This window comes from Phaethon aethereus (assembly GCF_964289735.1).
Source record: "Phaethon aethereus genome assembly, chromosome: 1".
Classification (NCBI taxonomy): Eukaryota; Metazoa; Chordata; class Aves; order Phaethontiformes; family Phaethontidae; genus Phaethon; species Phaethon aethereus.
In genome coordinates this window covers 53,224,591-53,246,345 of record NC_138575.1, presented here as the reverse complement: position 1 = coordinate 53,246,345, position 21,755 = coordinate 53,224,591, and the positions used below count along the sequence as shown (strand labels likewise).

Here is a 21,755-nt window from a genome sequence, read left to right as displayed (position 1 = left end):
CTGTTGGTTCTGTTTATGCCTATTTTATACAGAAAAATATTTTAAATGTTATCATTCAATGCAAGAAACATGAGAAATAACATCAAACAAGATAAAATTCTACTGCTATACTCTATGATTTCTTTGTGTGATTTTTCTAGTAGAAGTTTCAGCATCAGTATGATTTATAAATCACTGTAAGTAATAGTCTGGCAAGGTGCACAACATTCTAACAGAAATATATTTCCTGCTTTGAAGAGGACACTGCCCAAACATACATTTGACTTGGAAGGCACCATCTTATCTGTCTGTGACACATCCTCATTATTTGTGGCAAAATGCAAATATAATAGTGCTATTTCAAGGTAGGATTTTCTTATTAACCTGTAAGATACAACACACAGATCAATTGTTACTATCAAAGTAAGCATTACAATGATACAACCTGACTTCTGCATAAGTATATCTTCTTTCAGAAAACGATGTGATCCTGTTTTAAAGTCTTAGTGAGTCTAAACCATCCCTATGGTATGCTTAACAAATAACACATTGATTTAAGAGTATGTATATAATTTGTATTCTGTGCAACAAATATTCCATAAATAAATTCCAAACATTTTAGTAAGAAAACTGTAATACTGCAAGGGAAGTGATCTTTCTGTACAGAATCTGTATGGGTTCCTCTTCCTTCCTCAAGTTACGGCATATATCCATTGCCCATCTTGAAACATGGGTGTCAGAATTTGGATACGGGTCTTCAGTCAAATTCTTCCAAGAATCAGCAAAAATACCCACAGTGACCAAAATAGTCTTTCATTTCTTCACGGGGCTCAGCTGAGGAGCCTTCTCAGTTCCGAGTTCTATACCAGAATACGCTACATCTTCAGACACACTGTGCTCACGAATTCCTGTTCTCCTGTACTTCCTTCTCCTTTCAGTTATTTTTACAGTAGTCTTATAAGCCAGGCAAAAATCATAGAATGGTTTGGGTTGGAAAGGACCTTTAAAGGCCATCTAGTCCAGCTCCCTGCAGTAAGCAGGGACATCTTCAACTAGGTCAGGTTGCTCAGAGTCCCAACCAGCCTGACCTTGAATGAGGGATGGGGCATCTACCACCTCTCTGGGCAACCTGTGCCAGTGTTTCACCACCCTCATTGGGAAAAATTTCTTCCTTATATATAGTCTAAATCTTCCCTCTTTAGCTGAAGAACATTACCCCTTGTCCTACCACTACAAGCCCTGCTAAAAAGTCTGTCCCCATCTTTCTTATAAATCCCGTTTAAATACTGAAAGGCTGCAGTAAGGTCTCCCTCGAGCCTTTTCTTCTCCAGGCTGAACAACCCCAACTCTCTCAGCCTGTCCTCAAAGGAGAGGTGTTCCATCCCTCTGAACATTTTTGTGGCCCTCCTCCAACATGTCTTTCCTGTATTGAGGACTCCAGAGCTGAATGCAGTACTCTAGGTGAGGTCTCACCAGAGAGGAGTAGAGGGGCAGAATTACTTTCGTTGACCTGCTGAAGATCACTATATCTGGAGAACTTCTCCAACATTTCTATTCCCTATAGGTTTGTAACAGTCATTTTATGCAGGTTCCTCCTGGCTCTGTAGATGTCTCCAGATCTCCCCTATAAATTAGTTTTCCTAAGCATAGCAACAAACTCCTGCTCATGCAGTTACTGTTCTGGACAGAGTCATATTGCACAGAGTTGGCTGTTTATATAGTACTGTAAATTCCAGCTTTGGTATCATTTGTGTAAAGCAAAATACAAAAGTGAGCGTGCTGTACAGTTCATGATAGGGCAAACTAAGTGGGAAGGTGGCAAGTTCTACACTTAGTTGGTGATAGTTCAGTTAACTTTCTAGTCTTGCTAACAAAAAAGAATTTGAGACATCAAGAAACAACTTTAATTAAACAATAGATATCAGAGCGCTTGTATAAAGGTGATCGGGATGTTTAATTTTCTAACATAAGAAAGCCAAGGTCCATCAATGTTGCTGTACATTCTTTTAGAAAGATGGCAGGAAATTAAATAAGAGTATAGCAAATTAAACTTGCAAAACATCACCACAGTCCATTTCTGTACTATCTTCCATCATGCTGAATGCTTGTAGAGGTTTATTACTATGCTACTGCTTCTGTGTTCAGAGTTCTGGTTCATTAACTTAAGTAACAGAATACCCAGACAAGCAAGGTAAATTGCTGCCTTTACACTGTCTGTAACCAGACATGGCACATTATTCATTAAGACTGGTCAAGAAACTAAAAAAACCTAAAGTCCAATGTATCAGAGCTGCTTGACAGAATTTATTGGCTGGCTTGGCTCAGCTCTTCAGGCATCTTCTATGCTGATAACTAACGACAAAGTCACTGTCCTGATATCTGTTACAAACACATTTCCTATGCTCTTTCTGCCTCTGTTCTTCTGACTGTTTCTGGCTGCTAACCTTTTCAAGCCAGATTTCTATTATCTGGAAGGGGGCAGACCACAGCTCATCTTCTGAAATATGAATAAAACCCCTATTTAATTGATAGCTCTGTTCCTGGTGTTGACAGAGAAGGTACAAATTTGAAAATGAAACAGAAAGCTGTAACCTTGTATACTCTAAAATATGCTTTTAGATGTTCTCAGCATTTGTTTTAAATAAGAGAATAAATATACAGTAGCTCTTTTATGCTGCAATAGAAGAAAACTCTCCAAAACATAAAAGATGCTTCATAATAGAAGTCCCACACCAAATCTCAGAAAACTGTTCAAAAAACTATATTCATGTGTGATTAAAATTATTTTGAAAGTTATATAGCTAGTTTCTTACTCAAATTTTTGGTCATGTTGCTGGCTGAGTTTTATAGCTTCCAACAGGGTTTCAACAGCTTTAGATGACTTGTTATTGCCTGCTTCAGTTATCTGGCGTTCTACCTTACCTAATAAAGAAATATAGAAAGCAGATTTGCAAGATTATTTTTTTTTTTCTGTAAGACACAATCTGTTTTTCCCTCCAGGAAAGTTGAACAAAGTAGTGCATTATCTATTCTCTTCCTGGTGAGAAAAATCTTTTCCAGTTTGTTTAAAAGGTAATGCACAATGCTTGTATAGCAAATTACTTCACAGAGTAGCTAAAATAATCAAACCTTGGAATCATAATGAATCCTAAGATGCAGTGATCCTAACTAGAAGACCATTGTACATGGAGGAGTTAATGCACAGGCGCAGGCCTGTTCTGTGCTGCGCTATGCTGCACATACAGTGTGGCCTTCAAGACTGTGTTGTGCTGTGCGCATCCCTTAGCCACAGGATAAATATAGCCAGCTAGCTGTAACAGAAGAACCTGTTGGCAGCATCTTCTCAGTACCAGTGATTACACCACCTGCCCTTTCTATAAAAGCGCAGCGAGAATTTCTGGTGTGAATATGCTTTTTGTTTGACAGTAGAAATGATGAATAGAATTGTGTTCTTTTAAGAAAATACTCTAAATACTCCACCAAAATGAGGCAACCTTTCCACAGAGAGAATCTGTGTGTTGTGCTACACCCTGACTGGAAGCCCATTCAATAGTGCACAACTTGGAGTTCTCAGCATCTGAAGGGACATAATATTTACACTATCTTCTTTTTCTTTATAGTGTTAACTTCAATAAATGGTATTTTAAGAGATACCTTACAAAGTCTGAGTAACATTCTGGCCGGGACCCTAACAACCCAACACCTCCTGGTGCAAAACATAATGCCACTAAAATCCAAATGAATGCAAACACTGTGTAATTTGTTAGCTTTGTTAAATCATTTAGAAATACTTTCTGAGCCTCTGATCTTTAGTTCAGACTGATGCAAAGAAGCTAATGAGCTTTCTACAGTGTCCTTAATCTCATTAGCTACAACCTTTGATCCCTGATAACGTAGAGGTGGGAGAAGTTCTACTGCAGTTTTGAAATCATTTGTTGCGTAGCACACCCTGAACTACGCTGGTGTGATACTAAACACAGGAGACAGACCTGCAGCTAGACAGGGTGAGAAATATCCAAATCTGTTCTATTTTTACAGTAAAATGCCTCAATTTTAAGAGAGGCCAGATGCATAACATTGCCTAGGAAGGTAATCATGATGTACAAACAGCGTTTTATTTACCTATCTGAAAAAGAAGTTCTGCTTCCATATCTAATTTTTTTGTTGCAGATGCTCTGCAAAGCTTCAGTGCTGATTCTAAATGTTGGAGAGCATGTAGCCATTGCATTGGATCTCCTCTTTCAGGTGTACAAGCTACTTTTTCAGCTAATGTGTGTCCTAAGGAAAAAAAACAACAAACAGTTCTTAGTAAATTATCTAATAGAAAACCAATTTATACAAAAAGAAGCAACTTCCTTAGAACAAATGCTGTTATGTATTTACCGTTACAATCCAATTCTCAAAAAATCAGAGTGATTAATAGATATAAATACAGAACTATAATGTTGTTATAATGTTGTTTCACAACTTTATGATACCATTGAGGTTTACCTAGGCCATGCAAAAGAAGCTCAGGCTATATAAATCAACCCTTTCACAAACTACCTGGAAAGACTAGCAATAAGCCACTTCATAACTTTTTTTCACCTGGCAGTTGTAGGCAAAACCTAACCCTGTCTGAGCATTTCCAAATTCTCAAATTCTTTTGTGTATTAACTGTACTAACCAGTTCTAAAGGCTTCTTTGATGTATTGCTTACCTCTTACACTCTACTCCCCTATATTGATCTGTATTCATAGGTTCTTCCTAAAAATGTGGATTCAGAAACAGGAACTGGTCAAACATGGCCATGATTATGAGTGAGTCTGGCCATGCCTGCACTGATAAGCAGTAAAGCACAGTAACAGTGGGTCTCTAGAGCAAACCAGCCGGTGTTGACCTGACAGCCACAGCAGATGCATTTCAGAGTGTTTACTTTGTACTACTTCTATTCTAGTCTTAAGGGCTGAATACAAAGTAGTGGTTGGGGGGCACTGATGTGTTCCTGGGGCATAACTTCCTGAAAAATAACCCAAAACACTCTGAGGCTGCTCCACAATAAGAACCAAAGTGCAGCAAATGATTTCTAGATTTTCCAGTCCATTATAAGTCAGACATACACCAAATAAAGTTTAGCAGAAGGAACGTGGAGATAATATCCCTTTCCCTATATTTGCTATACAGCAACAAATCTCAGACAGATCTTAAAGGTCATCTTCTGTTACTATTCAGCGTATTTCCAAGTTTCTAAATAAAGAAAAGCATTCTGAAAAAGTTGTCAAATTAAAGGGTGACAACAGAAACAGACACTGTTTATTTTATTGGGATAAAGAATTATCACTATTATGCCATATGATTTGATATCATTAGTTAGTTCCCATATAACTGCTTCCAGAGAGATGGAACATATACAGGAAGTTTTCACAGAATGAATGCTTTGTACAGAAGTTGGAAAAGCATTGTTAACTTCCACTTAAAAGAACTGGTTCACATTAGTTTCATCAAGCTATAACATTAATATTTAAGCCTTTGTTGATTATAGTTCCCGTACGATTGCACCTTGCTTATACACATTGCATGGAGCCAAACAGGCGTATACTATTGGTTTTCAAAATATTTAATCTGTATATGAAAACAACCAATTTACTACCTTCACTTCTGATGCATCAGTTTATCTGCTGTTGCATAAAATATGAAAATGAATGAAAAATTAAAAATAATAATTACTTGCATTTTTCTTACCGATTCTCATTTTGACTTGGGCTAGCAAGTTGATATGTGGTAAATAGATATTTTTTGTAGGCAGGACCAGGCAAGTCAATGTACTGTCTTCCAGTTGCCATTCAATGGGTTCCCCACAAACAAAAATCTATGAAAAGAGTATGCTTTGTAAAATCAAGTTGCAGACAGCAAATTAAATAGTATTTTGAAAAACTAAGTTAGGTATTGCAAAGCCCTGGAACTCAAATGTGTATTGTAAAAGAGCACTAGAAAAGGGCTTGATACTCCTGAACTCCTTTACTTCAGTTTGTGGTTGTCTTCTTTGCAGAGGAGTTTGGTAGCAAATGAACAATTTCAATGAACTTTTGTTCAAATCTATTAATGTTAGGCTTTGGTTTCTAAAAGCAAACTCCCTCAAATCAGTGTTTAAGAAACAGATCCCCCAAGTAACCCAAGCCCTAGAAAGAAACTGTCATTTCTACAAAGAAATCTGACAATCAACAAAGGCCAAAAAAGAAAAAGAAAATAATTTATAGACCAGTCAAACTTTTCATCCTTGGAAATAAGGTAATTGGGGACATGCTGTAAACTGTTAAGTCTCTTGAAGGTTAGCAAGTCTCACAAGCAGAAGTCTGAGGCTGAAATGATTCATATGGTTGTTTATTACTTAGGGGAACAAATATTTCAATAGATTAAATTTCTGTATTAGGAAATATGAGGAAAGATTTTGATCCAAAAGCTTTTCTTTGTAAACTGTATCAAGAACAGGTAGAGACTGCAGAAGTGCATATCTATTTCTGAATCACCAAATAGGCAAATGATTTATTACTAAATATTCCTCTCACAGATTTCATGTCTTTAGATTTAATTTTTTTATTGCCTATTTAAATTTTTACCTGGAAATGATTTCTTCATACTCATTTTAACAATCTCTTGATCTAAAACATCATAAACAATATTCTACTCTACATAGATTTTCTAATGCAAATTATTCTAACTTAAGACAACAAGCTTAATTCTTAAACTTGGATGCTCAAGAGTTACGAATTGTATGAGATGTACATCCTCCCTGAGGTGCTGAGTATGAACATATCGCTCAGTTAAAATGGGAAAAGTAAGTATTCTGCATCTCTTTGAAAGTCAAGCTACCTACTTCGATTTTGACATATGAAGGTACATTTTGCAAGTGTTCCATACTTCTAAATTGTATGAAAATACCAAACTACATACATGAGTATGTATGATGAGTATGCATAAATAAGTTTGGTAAGATGAATTACTTCTTTACACTATGTAATCTAGAGAAAATTGAAGTGATCACTTAATAGGAATAGCCCTTTTTAATAAATTGTTAAAATAGCTTCCAGAATAGATAATTAAGATTGTTGGAAGGATTTGCAAATGCTGTGTAAATAACAAACATATACTTACTTCTTTAATGGTAAGCTCATGTGCCAAAATTAGTAAGTTTAATGGTTCCACTGTAGCAGAGCTATGTTGTGCATCCTCTACTGTTTGCAGTGTTAGTGTGTCTGCCAGCAGAAGCATACTTTTCACAAGAGTCAAAGAAGCTGGAGGGGAAATAAAAGTATCCTCTTGGAGTAAACTGATGATGTTCTGTTTGGACATAGACAACATAAACCAAAGTAGTTACTACTTTTGCTGCCTATTTATGAGGAAAAATCACACAAAGTAAAAATAAAATCTATTTTAGAGGCGCTATTTCAAGCTTATTTAATGCTGGCATCAGCTGTTCTGACCACATAAAAAATGCATCAAAGAAAAGCAAACAGTTTTTCCTTTGTGCTCAAACCTGCAAAAGAAGTTTAATGCCTGCCACGGGACGTTTTTCTTGCAGGTCAAGAATAGCAGCTTGCACCATTATTTCAGCCTGAGTCTCAGTATCACCAAAGGCTTCTGCCTCTAGTATTACTTCTTTTATCACACTTCTGCGTTCAGCCACATCGTTTTCTAAAAAAAAGGAGAATATATGAATAATAAGAATACAATAGAAAAGACTTTACAGTATCTTCTACCATTTCTAAGAAGTCAATTCCACATTAAAAAGTTACAGAAAATCTGACTTTATAGATTCCACATTCATCATTTCATCGATTCTGTGCCAAACTTACTGTAAAAAGAAGGAAAAACCATGTAGGTTTTTAAACTGTGCCTGGTTTAAGTAAATCCAAATACATTCTTTATATGTAAGCCACCAGCATAAATAATTAGATTTTGCATATCTGATGTCATTCTGACTCACAAAACATATTCTACATATTCAAAATTCTGATCTTTGTTGTCATTCCAAAATAGCAACAGCCTTCACAAGAATTATCCAGAAGAGATTAAATAAGAGTTTGGCTATGGACCTAGACTGTGATTTTTATACTTAACTGAAAGTCAGAGTTTATACTAAGTTCACAGAACTAAGGAATGAAAAACATTTCATTCATAATCAAACTGCAATAAATGTATTTTGTAGTATCTCACTTAAATTCTATTTGAAAAAAATAATCTGGAACATTTTTTGGTGATACATAGGAACATTTAATTTACTGGAGATACAAAGGGTGAGAAAAACCTTCTGAGACTTTTAAAACTATAAGTATGTAGCAACAGTGTTTCTTTAAAACAAGCATACTTATTTAACTCAATTACACTAGAACATTTGAAACTTTTTCACAGACAAGTGATTTATGGAAAGATAATGATCATTAAAGGAACTTTAATATAATGCTTTGTGTTTACATGCTCTAGGGAGAGACTGTACTCAGAAATATATTTTCCTTTTTGCATTGGATTAATTTAATACAAATAAATGCTCAGTGATAATACGGCCCCAGAATAATACAGCCCCAGAATTAATGTTAATATTTTTTATTTATGAATAAGAATTGCATCTGAATAGGCTCATTATTATACTTCAAAAGTCTAAACCAAAAAAGGGTAATACCTTCCATATCACCAATGCCATGTATCTGTGTTACTAGCGCAGTCACTAACATTGTACGGCACCTTAGCCACAGATGTATGCTCATATGATCTTGTGCTGTTATACTGTGAGGCAGTCCAACATCTTCAACAGAAGAGTCCTAATAATTTCCAAAAGCAAGAGAAATGTTATTTTCTGAGTCAACTACTTGACTACAAACAAAGCAACAGGGCAGCATCAGTCTAAAATAAATGAAATTAATACAAATATATCACAAATAATAACATAATTATAACCGGGAGTTTATTTGAATGGTAGATACCTATTTTTTTAACAACAGGAGTCCACTTATTATTTAACTTTTAATCTACAGAAAAAAAGGAATTGTAACAAATAAAAATTAAATCAGCTTTTACGGGAGAGTCCATAAATATATTGATATATTCTATGTGTCATGGAAAATAATTCTAACAGTTTGGACTTCATTCCTCTCAAACAGGAACATTACAAAAAACACTAAGGCACATAACTGTAGAGCATGATCAATATCAAGTTCTGGTACCTCACTAGTGATAACAAAGAAATTTTTAATTTTTGAGTTCTAGTTTTTAGTGTTTCTGGTGGTTAGAAACAAATATTAATGTAATGTAGTACTGGAAGTGTTTGGGAGAATTCTCAGCTCAACTTCCTGTGCCGTCTTCACATATTATAAACAGTCTTTCTATCACTAAAATTGTAAAATTCTACAGTCAATATTCTAAAGATTTGTTCCAGCAAGCAATAAATGGACACTGCACCACCTGTGTTTTACTTATACATATCATCATGAATAACTTGCATTGATGCAAATGAGTCAAAAAAATAGCCATAAATCAGTTACTGGCTACAAGGCAGTCCTAAGAAAACATAAGAGCAAGTGCAGAAACACAGAAGACCTTGATATGCAACAGAGAAAAATTACACTGCGTCCAAGAAAGTGCAGTCTTGTTATTTATGTTACAAAATCTGTCTTCACTGCTCAACTGCTCTGTCCATGTGAGTCAGTTTGACTTACCATGCGCTCAAGAGTGACTGTGTGGTGTATTACCAATAGGTTTTGTACATAGGCTTTCCAAAGTATACATCAGCATCCCTATGTGTCAGACAAGAGAAGTCAGCTGAAATCTTGCTAAATTTGGAACTATGTGAACTGGTCTGTTTGGCTCTTTGAAAGAAGATACTCTGAACTAGGTTTTCAATCAAAAAACCTAAAATACCTTAACCATATAATACAAGATTTTCACCTCATAGCTATTTTTTCCACTCTCCTTTTTTTTTTAAACAAAAGGAGATTTTCAATGCTGGTATTTGAGAGTATACAAATAAATTCCTAACCACAGACAGATTGAAATTATGATTATAGACATAATGAATATACTATAGGTAAGCAGGCAACTGAAACATGTCATACATCATTTTCTCCCCAGGTTATGGTAACCATGTAATACAGATGACTGTGAAAAACACACTAGACAGTGTTCTGGTTTTCTGAAAATCACTCAATACTTAATACAAGATTTCATATACTAAGAAACAATAGTTTAAAACAAATATCCACACATACCAAACACTCCCTTTCATCCTTTTCTTCTTGAAAATGCATCACTTTCACTCGAAAAATTTTTGCATCTTGGAGAAGTCGAATCGCAGATAAAGCCAAAGCAACACTGTAATATAGAACGATATTATTAAAAAGTACTAATTATATTAGCCATTTTATGCTTTTATTATAATAATACTTAATTTCTGACTATATCAGAGATGTCTATCAGCAGTTACCAATTTTTGCTCCAGTAGAACAAGAAAATTGCCCTCAGAGTGTATTCTGAATTTGTAGGCACTGCAATATAAAGTCCTTTCAGTTCTTAAAGGGGCCTAATAAGAAAGATGAGCACAGGCTTTTTAGCAGGGCCTGTTGCAATAGGACAAGGGGTAATGGTTTTCAACTAAAAAGGGTAGATTTAGGCTAGACAGAAGGAAGAAATTTTTCCCAATGAGGGTGTTGAAACACTGGCACCTGTTGCCCAGAGAGGTGGTAGATGGCCCATCCCTGGCAACGTTCCAGGTCAGGTTGGACGGGGCTCTGAGCAATGTGATCTAGTTGAAGGTGTTCCCGCTCATTGCAGGGGGGTGGGACTGAGTGACCTTTAAAGGCCCCTTCCAACCCAAACTATTCTGTGAGTCTATGATTCTATGAAAGTGAGAAAACAGCAGTAATAGAAAAAGTTTTGCCAATAACAGACATAACCTGGTAATAATGGAGAAGCCAAGACATATCATATTCTGTTGGAGCAATCAAAACAGAACTCCATTATAATTTTCAATTACACACCTGTTTTCAGAGATGGTCTTTTAGAAATTAGAAGATGTAAAAATACTGAAAATGACAAAATATATTAGGAGAGTTCTGTATCTCATCCACAAATAGAGAGGTAAGAAAACACCTTCCTCCTTAAAGCCTTTCCAGACTATATGTTAATCCTTCTGTTAAATCCATACGAACAAATACCCACAGGATCTTCGTAAACACTATCAACCAAAAATTGAGCAAGATGCCACCCTGTCAAAACCTTGTAAGCAATCACATGACATTGAGTCTGCTGTCCCCCACCCCAATCATAAATCATTTTTCTGGAGTTCACTCTGAACAGCATCTAGAAAGATACAGGCACTCTTTGGACTGGTGCAGCATTCAACCCCACAGTTAAAAAAAAAAGTGAGTTGGATTCCCAAAGTATTGCCAGGTTTCTTAAAATATTAGCTACTAGGTTTTTTGCGTTTTTTTCAATTTTATGCTGTATTTTTAAAGCTTTCAGATACACTGTTCAATTTTCATGACATCTACAGAAATGGGTATCTGTAACAGCAGACTTTGCGAATACTATTATTTTCATGATATGAAGGCACTCGCAAAACCAACATTGTGAGAAGATCTTTTTCACAACAGGATTTGTTGCCCAGAGAACATGCTACTCAAAATATTCTGAGAACTGCCAAAACCAATGTCTCATGGTATTAGTTTACCATCTCTGTGCATTTTCCCCTACATCTGTAAATCTCTAATCTTTCCTACCTCTTCTCTAAAACATTTTTGGGGTTGGGTTTGGGTGTTTTTTTTACAGTTCTACTTATTCTCTACCCCCTGAAGCATATTTTCCTAATGATGCAAAAGTACCTGAGGGTATCCCTAGCTCACCTCTTAAAGATCTTTAAGCAGGTTAATTGTTAAAAATGTATAACCAAAATTCTCATGTATGCTGTCTTTTTACATAGAGAGACTCTCTTTACATAGAGACTGGCTGCTATGAAGCAAAAGAAAAAAATAATTTATGAACACCTTAAGTCTTTTTTACACTGCCATAACACTGTGAAGAGCTTTTAATGAAAGAGAGGTTCAGGCTCTGTGTCAACTTACTGTTTTTGAGAAGTTCTAGATTAACTGTTGTAAAGGCAAAGTTCTTGATCCATGCACAAAGGAGTCAGAACAAGAGCAGCAGTACTCTGAAATTACTCACATTATTCTGCCAATATGTATCTAACCACAGGATGGATAACCTCCAGAGATAAGAGGGTAATTAAAGTCTTCCTGTCATTTCTGATTCTATTCTGCTTGCTGTTTTTGTGATGCGGAACTGGATGGATTACACCAATTCAGCACAAATAGATCCCAAAGCAACAGTAAGAACCAAAACTGTTAATATCTTGCCTTTCAGCTCTCAGAATTCAATCCTTATGAATCTCCCTCATCATCCCTTTACCTTGGTTTTATTCAACAAAACGAAACCAGAATAAATCAATGTTGAGTTTGATGATAACCTTCTCTCTAACAATGGAAAAGAGGAAACAGAATTTGCTTATAAAAGCAAAAGAGACAGTAAGGACAACGCAATGAAATACCCAACTGTGTTTCTTTCTTTTTAAGACAAGTTTTCTCCTGAAACCAGGCATCAAAGTTAAAATTACAGCAAAACCTGACATTTTTCAAAACATTTTTTGAGATGCTATGGCTAACATTTCTCAAGTAAGTTGGAGAAAGTGCAGCACCCACAAGTATATACAGGTTTTTAAAGAATATTAACCTAACTTCCTGAGCACTACTGCCCCCAGTTAATTGCTGTTGTCAACATTTAGAAATTCTGAAAAGGAGGCCATTTTTACCTACATGCTTACATATAAATTTCATGAGTAAAATGTAGACCACAAGCCCAAAGATTCACATATGTATTGTTTTAAGCAGTAATGTATTCACATAAGCAGACAAGCACATATTTGGGTATTTAGAAACCTCACATACTTAAGGGGGATATCATGTAAGTACTCTCCTTCAGGTCACTGGAATTAGTCCTATACATAAACTTATTCTGAGGCATAAATATTTTGCAAGACAGAGGCTGTAATGTAGAAGCTTCCCTTGATGAAATTTTTGTGACCCTCTTCTGCTGTCAACAAGAATGATGTGTCTATATATTTCCCTTGACAAAATACACATCCTTTTATCAGCTGAATCAGAAAGTGACAAGATGATCAAAATAGGAAGGTACAGCTGACTATAACAATTTCACCACTAAGTCATTTTGCCAAAGGAAAAAAATGATGAATTTCTGTAATATCATGCAAAGTTTGATTTCTAGGCTGGCAGGCAGGAAACATTCAGCTGTCTAAAGAAATGTTTCATTTCTATCTGAGGCAGATATAGCAGCAGTTTCCATGGATGGCAGTGCAATAAAATTGTAAAATAGGTTAAAAAAACCCAAACCCTTGCTTTGTTTGTTGGTCAGGGTTTTTTTCCTGCTACCTGACCACTATCAATATATAAGGGCCATTAAACACCCATCAAAAATTTGAGAGTCACAAAAAATGATGCATAAAACGCTTGACATCCATTTGAATCCTTGATACTCTCAAAAAGTTTCTTCAATCTGAGACAAGTTATAAGCCAAGAGAGAAACTACACTCTAGTATATAACTGCATGTCAAAATAAGGGTCCTGCACTGAAAATGGCTTGCATACTGGAACCAGTTTAGTAGGGTGAGAAAGTTTGGGTCAGAACTCTAGTAATAGAGGTTTTACCAAGCCTAGTATCAAGGTAAACTGGGTTTATGCACAGGAGGTTTCATAAGTCTGCATACTGGTCCTTAGTTGCTAATATGATAATTTTATAAAATCCACATGGCATTCAAAAGCATGATGAGGTCACTACCCATTGATTTGTTGTTTTCTCTTTGACAAATTTACAGTAAATTAATCTAATTCAAAAGGGACAGAAATAGATTAATATTTCATTATGAGAAATGTCTGCAAATATCCTACAAGTTCTTACTTCACATCTTCACTAATGACATTACTACTAAATTATTACAGTCCTAATATCTGAACTTTGGGGAAATTTCAATCTTTTAAAATAACATAAACAAAACCCAGGTGAAAGACCATGCTGCAGTACTCTTACTATTTTCAGTTCTGTAGTCTATATAGCACTGTGAAGCTCCTGTCCTTGTTAATTTTATTTTTTTATTGCTGCCACAAAGGGATTGTGCTATTTAAAGGATATCCAATTTGGAGGTTTGTTTATTCATCTAAGACAGCTGGGAAAAGGAAGATAGTTTGCTTTTGAGATAGAAAACATTTCTTTTTTGTTAATTCGGTAAGAAGAAAAAAAAACACTGAGACTGGTTTATCTGTTGGCCAGTTAAATCACCTACCACTTCCTCAGTAAGAGTGTTACAGCAATCTTCACCAGTATTCCAACAATTAAAAAATATTAATTTTGCTTTTTGCTTGGTGCTTATTATAATGGCAGACTTACTGTAAAAATTTTGGTGAGTTTAGTCAGATTAGATGTAACAAAAGTTACAAATACTGATTACATTCTACCTAATCTCAACATAGTCTCCCAAGCAACAGTACTACACCTCTACATGTTGCATCTCTAGTTAACAATTTGTACGCTCAAAGATTTTTCAATCTAATAAAAAATTAGATAAAAAGAGCTTGACACTAATAAAAATTACATATTGCAAAACTATTATCCTTCTTATACAAACTAATTTTAAATTACAGGTATGCTAAAAAGAAGACTACTCCTAACTAAAACATCAAAACAATGTTCAGAATTTAGGATCTACAAAGAGTTAATATATTTCTATGTGCCCCATATATTCAAAGAACAGCACAACTGTAATTTCATTAACTAAGTTCTCCAAGAGAAATCAGAATCTCAAAAAATCACAGAATTGGAAAATTGTAGTTTGGAGAAAATATCTGTCAGACCATGTAAATACAACAGTATTTTACCCACTATTGCTAACAATATAATTAATGCCTGCTAAAATCTATTCTAATGTGTTAAAGATTACATCAATGCTTTTTAATAAAATTAATTTAAAATAAATAATTTTAACATTTGAACTTGACAGCAATAAGTGCATCAAGAGGAAACTTTCTTTTACGACAGTAACACAGGGCATTCTAGAACAAAGTAGAATTCAGTAGTTCAGAGACAGTAATGCTCTGTTGTACACTTTAAGATTATAAAAAACACATGACCTAACATAACCAGACTTTAACAAAAATAGTGAATATTGCAGCTTTTTCTTCAATTTTGTATAACACTGTATCACAAAAACACCTCACAGAGAAATCATAGGTCAATAACTGATGATCTTTTAAGTAATAATAAAAAATGAAATGCCAGCGTAACTTACATTTGTAGATATACTAGTGGGGTTGTTATGGCTGGTTACTAAGATTTAGAATATTAATGTAGACAAAAAGACTTCAAATAAAAAATTGCTGGATTTTTTTTTTTAATCGTCTGTAGTCATGGCTATGCAACATAAGGTTGTTCATAATATTACTTACCTAAGAGCTGCTTGATGCCTTTGCTGAGAAATAGCAGCAAGCTGAAGTTTGGCCTCAATAAGAGTCTCTAAATCTTCAGCAGCACATCGAGATATCTCCCCATCATATTTGTCCTGTATGTTCTGCACAAGATGGCTAAGACTTTCTTCAGCTTCCATCAATAAAATCCCCTAGAGGAGAACACAGGATTGTATGATTTCAAAAAATAATGAAAGAAATTAAAAATTTTATTCTGTTATAGCCTACTGTCACTGCAACTTAAAACAAATCAACTTTAATACAATATGCCTTTTCTATGAATAGAGGTTTAATTTTGCTTTTTTCATGTTTACAGATTCAATATGTTGAAAGTAGCAACATCTTAACTGTGCCTGTACTATTGCAATTTATGCTTAACTATGTATTTTATGACTTAGCAATATTAATAATTTTTCATTCTTATCTTTATCTTATAGCTATCTTGATAATTTTATACTATGCTTCTTACTACACCTAGTAATTTTAAACAACAAAATACAATATTAAAATACAACATTAAAGTTGTTGCAAGAAGTAGTACATTCTTTTTTATATATACTTTGACAGATCCTTGAGTGCAGTATGTATCCTTAAAGTTCAACTGTAATTTACAGTCATTCTGACAAAGAAAGCTGTACAAAGCTGTGAAAACCAAATCTAAAAGAAAGTTAATTTTAAATAAACTCTCAGTTGTGGAGCTTTCATCAGAATTCAAAAATAATTCCAAGGTTTGTATCATCCAATAACCTTTTTTGACTAGTTCCCTCAATGAATTCAGAGTTCTACTTAAAAAACAAAAGAATAGAGTGGTTAAAGAAAAATAAGAAGGGTAAGAAATATATGATGTCTCTGAAACAAGACCCATTCAAATTAATTTAACATTTCTATTTTAGTTATTTTCAAGATGCTGTTTTCAAGTTAATTTCAAACTATACTAAAACTTTCAAGTTTCTAATGTATGGCATACACCAATTGCCATACAAAATCATCCTCCATTTCTCCAGATGTATTTTGTACATGTCTTTGTTTGTAACAATGGCCAAAAGTAGATACTTCCAAAGTGGAAGACCCTTCTGAAAGAAGAATATGTTAGCCCTCAGTTTTGGTCTTTTTGTAATGTGAAACTGCCAAGCATGAAGTTTACAATTAAACAAAACAAAAACTAAAAACAAACCCCTTCAAACAAAGAAGCTAATTAGCCGTGGTATGTTTTCTCCAAAATTAAGTATCAGAAAGAGGAACATGAAAAATTTGAGACACTTCACATATGGTAGAGAATGGTTTTCCATTTATTTGTAGAGCATACTGCCCTATCAAAGAGTCTCTGACATGTTCTACAGCTGCCACCCTCTGAACTGGGATGATTTTATCCCTGAAATCCCATTCAGTCTTTACCCTTGTTGTTGAAACAGTCATACTAAGATCTGATTGTGACAATATTTCCCATGGACATTTATATAGCATAGACCAGACCATTTGAAAAACTGCACCAAACCACCAGGACTTTGTGTATGGCTAGTACGACTACAATCAGATTGGAAACAGAAATTTCTAGTCCCCTTATTCATGCCACCCTCCCACCATAATTCTGTTATATTGAAAGCATTAGCAATGTTTTTGGAACAATATGCAGTTTCTTAAGTCTTTTTTCCTACAGAACAACATTACCTTCAGCATGGCCATATTTAATTCATCTTTACAGACGAGCTGCACCATTGTGTCTCTTTGTTCCTGTTGTCTTGAATTCTTATCAGCATCAACTGTCAAATACATTTCAGATGAAATTTCAGACAACAGACACAGAACCAAAGCATTCTTAGTAATTTGAATAATATACCCCTTTTTCTTCTATTTATAATTGGGACTTTCCATATCAATATAAGTGAGGAAGAACAGAAAACAGCTCCAAAAATATTAGAAATATTAGCAAAAAAACCTCTTGAAAAATCTTCATGCTTATTATTTCAATAATGACTGATTTTTCCAGCAAAATTTAATATTAATATTGTTTATAATGACACATTAATGCATATGCATTTAAAAGTGGAAATATTATGCTTGAAACAAGTTGCAGAATAAATGCACTTTTCTACCACCTTTATAATTACCTTTTACATTTGATGCTGTAATTCCGCTTGTCTCCCTCAAGCTTTTGTTATCAACAGAATAGATGTGTTTTTCCACTTTTTCAGGTATATTATTTATTGTGGCAGAAAGGCAAATGATGAAATGCATTTTGGCTAAGGTTAATTTATTCACAATTTGTTGGCTGCACAGTGGCACCATTGTTAAAGACAGACTCCAATTAAATATGTCTTCCAGTGCCTACAAGAAAGTTAACAATTGGGAGTATTTGAAATGACATATTTTACATTTTTCCTGTTAAAGCCATATTCTGCTTCTATTAATAATGATGTTTATTAACAATTAACATGAATAATGTTAGTAATATGCTCTTAGTCATTATGGATGAGTTACTGTTTTCCTTTCCAAACATATTTCACCTCTTAGTAGCACTTACTACAGCCTCAGTGATCGATTTTCCAGTAGAAGGTGCATCTACAAAGTTCTAGCTATTACTCTGTGTGAGTTCGAGTTTTCTGCATTGTCCATAGCACTCTATGAGCTATGGATATGTAGGTATCACAAAAATATATAGGTAAATCTGTAGTTCAGAAATGTCAACTCAAAGGAAAGTCTGTTGTTACAATACACCCCGATGAGAAAAATTAAGCAAGGAAAAAAATTCTTGTATCAGCCCATTCTAGCATATTTCATAGAATCTTTCTGTTATTTGTTATAGCATCCTTTAGATGCTATAACTTTTCTCACTTTAGATTAATATTCTCACTTTAGATTAATAAGTTTAGAAGTTGAAAGTCTACATAGAGCTAAGAGCCCCATATAGACTGTGAAGTGTTCAAATCAAAAGCTCAAGATAAAACACAACTTCAAAATAGATCTGAAACTAGTGAGATCAAGAGCTGTCAAGATAGACATCTAATTTCTGCCTTGTAATATCAACTGTTGTAGGAGACACAAAAGCTTACTGTTAACAAAAGAGACAAAAGTGGAGAAAAAAGTGGGGGTTTTCTACTTTCAGTTTGTTTTTTCCACATTCTGCTAACATTTACCCCTACTGGCTCAATGGATCTGTGACAAGGCAAATGAAAGAAAATGATTGAAACTGAAAAACAAAAAATAAGTCATTGATGAACATGTGATTTTAATTAAAATTAGAAATTACTGTTCATTAACTGGTTTACAGATGCACATTTTTTTTTCTTCCCCAGAAATGGACTTCAACCCCAATCTGAATTAAGACAAATCTATGAAGACAGTTCTGACTGATAGAAATTATAAGGCTAGATGGCTGATGTTCTTGGTATTTTAGCAGGATAAACACCAGACCCTACATATCATGACAAAAAAACCCAACCCTGAGTAATTCTACTAGTATGCTTGTACAAACAGGTCACAGATTTGTACATATTAGGTCTCCAATCTGAAGAATGCTGATAATGGTACTTGCCTCTCCCTTGAGAGGTCAGCCATAAAATTTAAAATTTAGGAAATGGTAAACTGTTGAGGAGAATATGTTTTCTATTTACTGGTTTTTACTAATAACAAGTATATTTTCTGAACCAAATAATCTCTAACTGATTCCAGAGAAATAAATATTTATGTCTAGCATAAAATTTTAACTCCTTCAGATTTTTTTTACCTGTAAATTTGTAACATGCAGGAGAGATTTTGAGGAGTCAAATTTCTTTAAGGCCTGTAAAATGGACAAAACCAAAAATAAGTAATGTGTTAACTATATGAGTATAAAATAAGTGAGTTAACAGAGCAATGGACAAGTGTAGTGCATTTCCAACTATACTTTGAGGACTCTGAAAATACCCACAACTATTTGGCTTCTACGAGCTTCACATTTCTGAACCATAACACCAGACCCTACATCTCCTGTGCTATGCACCAGGATTCTTCAACTTGAAGCAAGGGGAGAAGAAGGCATAAACCAACAAAAATTATTTCCAGATTCTCAGAGCTCTATAGACACCAACCATCAATTGCCTTTATGTTCTTTACATTTCTGAATCCCAACCTAACCCCAGACTTAGCACATGCCTCCTCTGCTATTCACCAGAGCACAGATCTGTGAACGGAACACAAACAAGAGCTACAGGTCAGGATGAACTTGAGACCTCAACCTCCTTGAGGGCTCTGTAAACAACTCTTCCTTCACTTATATGTGTTTCAGCTTTCTGAACCCTAGCCCTAATTCTAGTCCTTGCTCAAAACCCCTTTCCCTTTTCACCAGAAGACAAATCAGTCTACTGAGAGGAAGGGAAAGGCAGAGGTAAAGATCATTTCCAGCTTTCATCATAACTGAGAGCTCTACACACAACTGTCACTTGGGTTTTATGTGTTTTTTATTAACTCTTTTATTAACTTTGTACTCTGTGAGCTCTTCAGAAAATATACAAATTAAGGGAAGGACTTAAAGATGCATTTTAATCTGACTAGCACCAGTAAGGAGTAAATGCATTCCTTACTGTAGCCATGAACAGAGGAGCTTTGCAGAACCAACACCAGTGAGGATGCTGATAACTTTTTATGGCTCAACCTACTGAGAATGTTATATAGCTTCTGCTCTGAGGAAAATCACTAGATTTCAGTTTCTTATCTTCGCATGCAGTTAGTATGAAAGTGTCATTGGTAAATAAAAAAGGTAATCTTTTTTTGATAAATATTTTAATTTTACTTTTTATTAAGTCCATGTTTCGTTTAAAACCTAGTACTACTTCAGGTTATTGTAGAAGGAGTGCTTGTCCATATCTCTGTTTTTTTAAAATATAAACATTTGACAGCCTGTCATAAATGTATTGTAATTATTCCCCTATTAATTAGCTTAGACATTGATTTGTTGGCTACTGCCAAAAAAGATACTGCTGCTCTGTGCTGGTTATAGCCATTGTGAGGCTGCAAGGTAAGGACAGTCAGGCCATGGGTCAGCTGGAAACTCCCTCTCAGGGTTTCGGAAGAGGGGGGAAATTTCCCTTCAGATCAGCTCATTAAACTCAATTTGCTCTGCAACACAGGGTAAGGGAAGCAAATGTAAAGTGATGGAGGTGTGTTAGGAACTGCCCTTTCAGCACCAGCCTGTCATTATCACCAGATTAGAAATATCAACCTACTGCATGTATAGAATGTGGCTGTACAATCAAGTTAAATCCACGATGCTGTCAAAAGGGGTGTCCCTACCTGTCCCACTAGACTTCTATCACATGTTCAATCCAGCTCCCTACTGCTGGCACACAGATTTTGTCATGGGGTGACACCTACTCAAAAGCACCACTCAGATAAGGGAGACCTTGATTGCATTCACCCAGCAATGATTTATTAGATTACTTTAGTATGTGCTTGGAAAACATAATTGTTATGGGGGAGGCTTGTCCAACAGCTCTGGACTGTATCTGCCTGCACAGGTGTGCTCACAGGTAAAACAAAGCAGCCCAGGTCAATTGTTAACAGCTTCATAACCTTGTAGCACATTAGTGATCAAGGTAAGATCACTACTTTAGATATGGAGAAAAATGGTTTTAGATATGGAGAAAATCAAAGTGATTGAACTGGGGTGACATGACTGTCAAAGCTCTGAGGGCACCAATAACTTTTATTGTCCCGCACCTCCTGGGGGTTCCCCAAGCCTGCTTATAGGCCAGGACCCCATTTCAACCCCCCAGGGCCATCAGCCCCTGCCCCAACAATGCCACAGCAGGGCTGGTCTACAGGTCCCCACAGCCCTGCCCTGCCACGGGCCCCCCAAGCAGGGCCCAGATCCCAGCCCAGCCTTGGCCAAACCCCATGGCCCTGTTTTGCCATCCTGGGGCTGTGTCTGAGCCAAGTTCTCCTCACCAGCACTGATCCTGACCCCCACCTGCAGGCTGATGTCCCGGCACAGCCTTGGCCTGTCCCTGGCCCCACAGAGGTGCCCGATGCCCTGGGCTGGGGGCTGCCCTGGCTGCCCCTCAACTGCCCTGCTCCTTGCTAGGGCAGTGGGAATTCTGCCATTAATGGGGCAAGAGCTCTACCCATATTTTTTATGTCTACTTATGAAATCACACATTATCTTTTCAACAATATTATCTGCACTACTGACTGTATGACAGCATGCATGTTTCAAAATTTATGTTTGTTCCTGCTATTCAGTGAGAG

General features: G+C 35.5%; 1 protein-coding gene across 1 annotated transcript in view; it reads right to left on the bottom strand.

Moving 5' to 3' along the window:
• CFAP54 (cilia and flagella associated protein 54) overlaps window positions 1-21,755 on the bottom strand; it is a gene marked incomplete at both ends in the record, with an annotated part of 116,936 nt that overhangs the window by 14,409 nt on the left and 80,772 nt on the right. Inside the window, 12 exons of the mRNA XM_082010865.1 lie at window positions 258-363; window positions 2,793-2,901; window positions 4,102-4,257; window positions 5,701-5,827; window positions 7,111-7,296; window positions 7,493-7,650; window positions 8,636-8,774; window positions 10,218-10,320; window positions 15,516-15,685; window positions 17,202-17,293; window positions 17,642-17,858; window positions 19,258-19,311. Coding sequence (XP_081866991.1) covers window positions 258-363; window positions 2,793-2,901; window positions 4,102-4,257; window positions 5,701-5,827; window positions 7,111-7,296; window positions 7,493-7,650; window positions 8,636-8,774; window positions 10,218-10,320; window positions 15,516-15,685; window positions 17,202-17,293; window positions 17,642-17,858; window positions 19,258-19,311 — 1,617 coding nt within the window. The remainder of the gene's footprint in view (window positions 1-257; window positions 364-2,792; window positions 2,902-4,101; window positions 4,258-5,700; window positions 5,828-7,110; window positions 7,297-7,492; window positions 7,651-8,635; window positions 8,775-10,217; window positions 10,321-15,515; window positions 15,686-17,201; window positions 17,294-17,641; window positions 17,859-19,257; window positions 19,312-21,755) is intronic.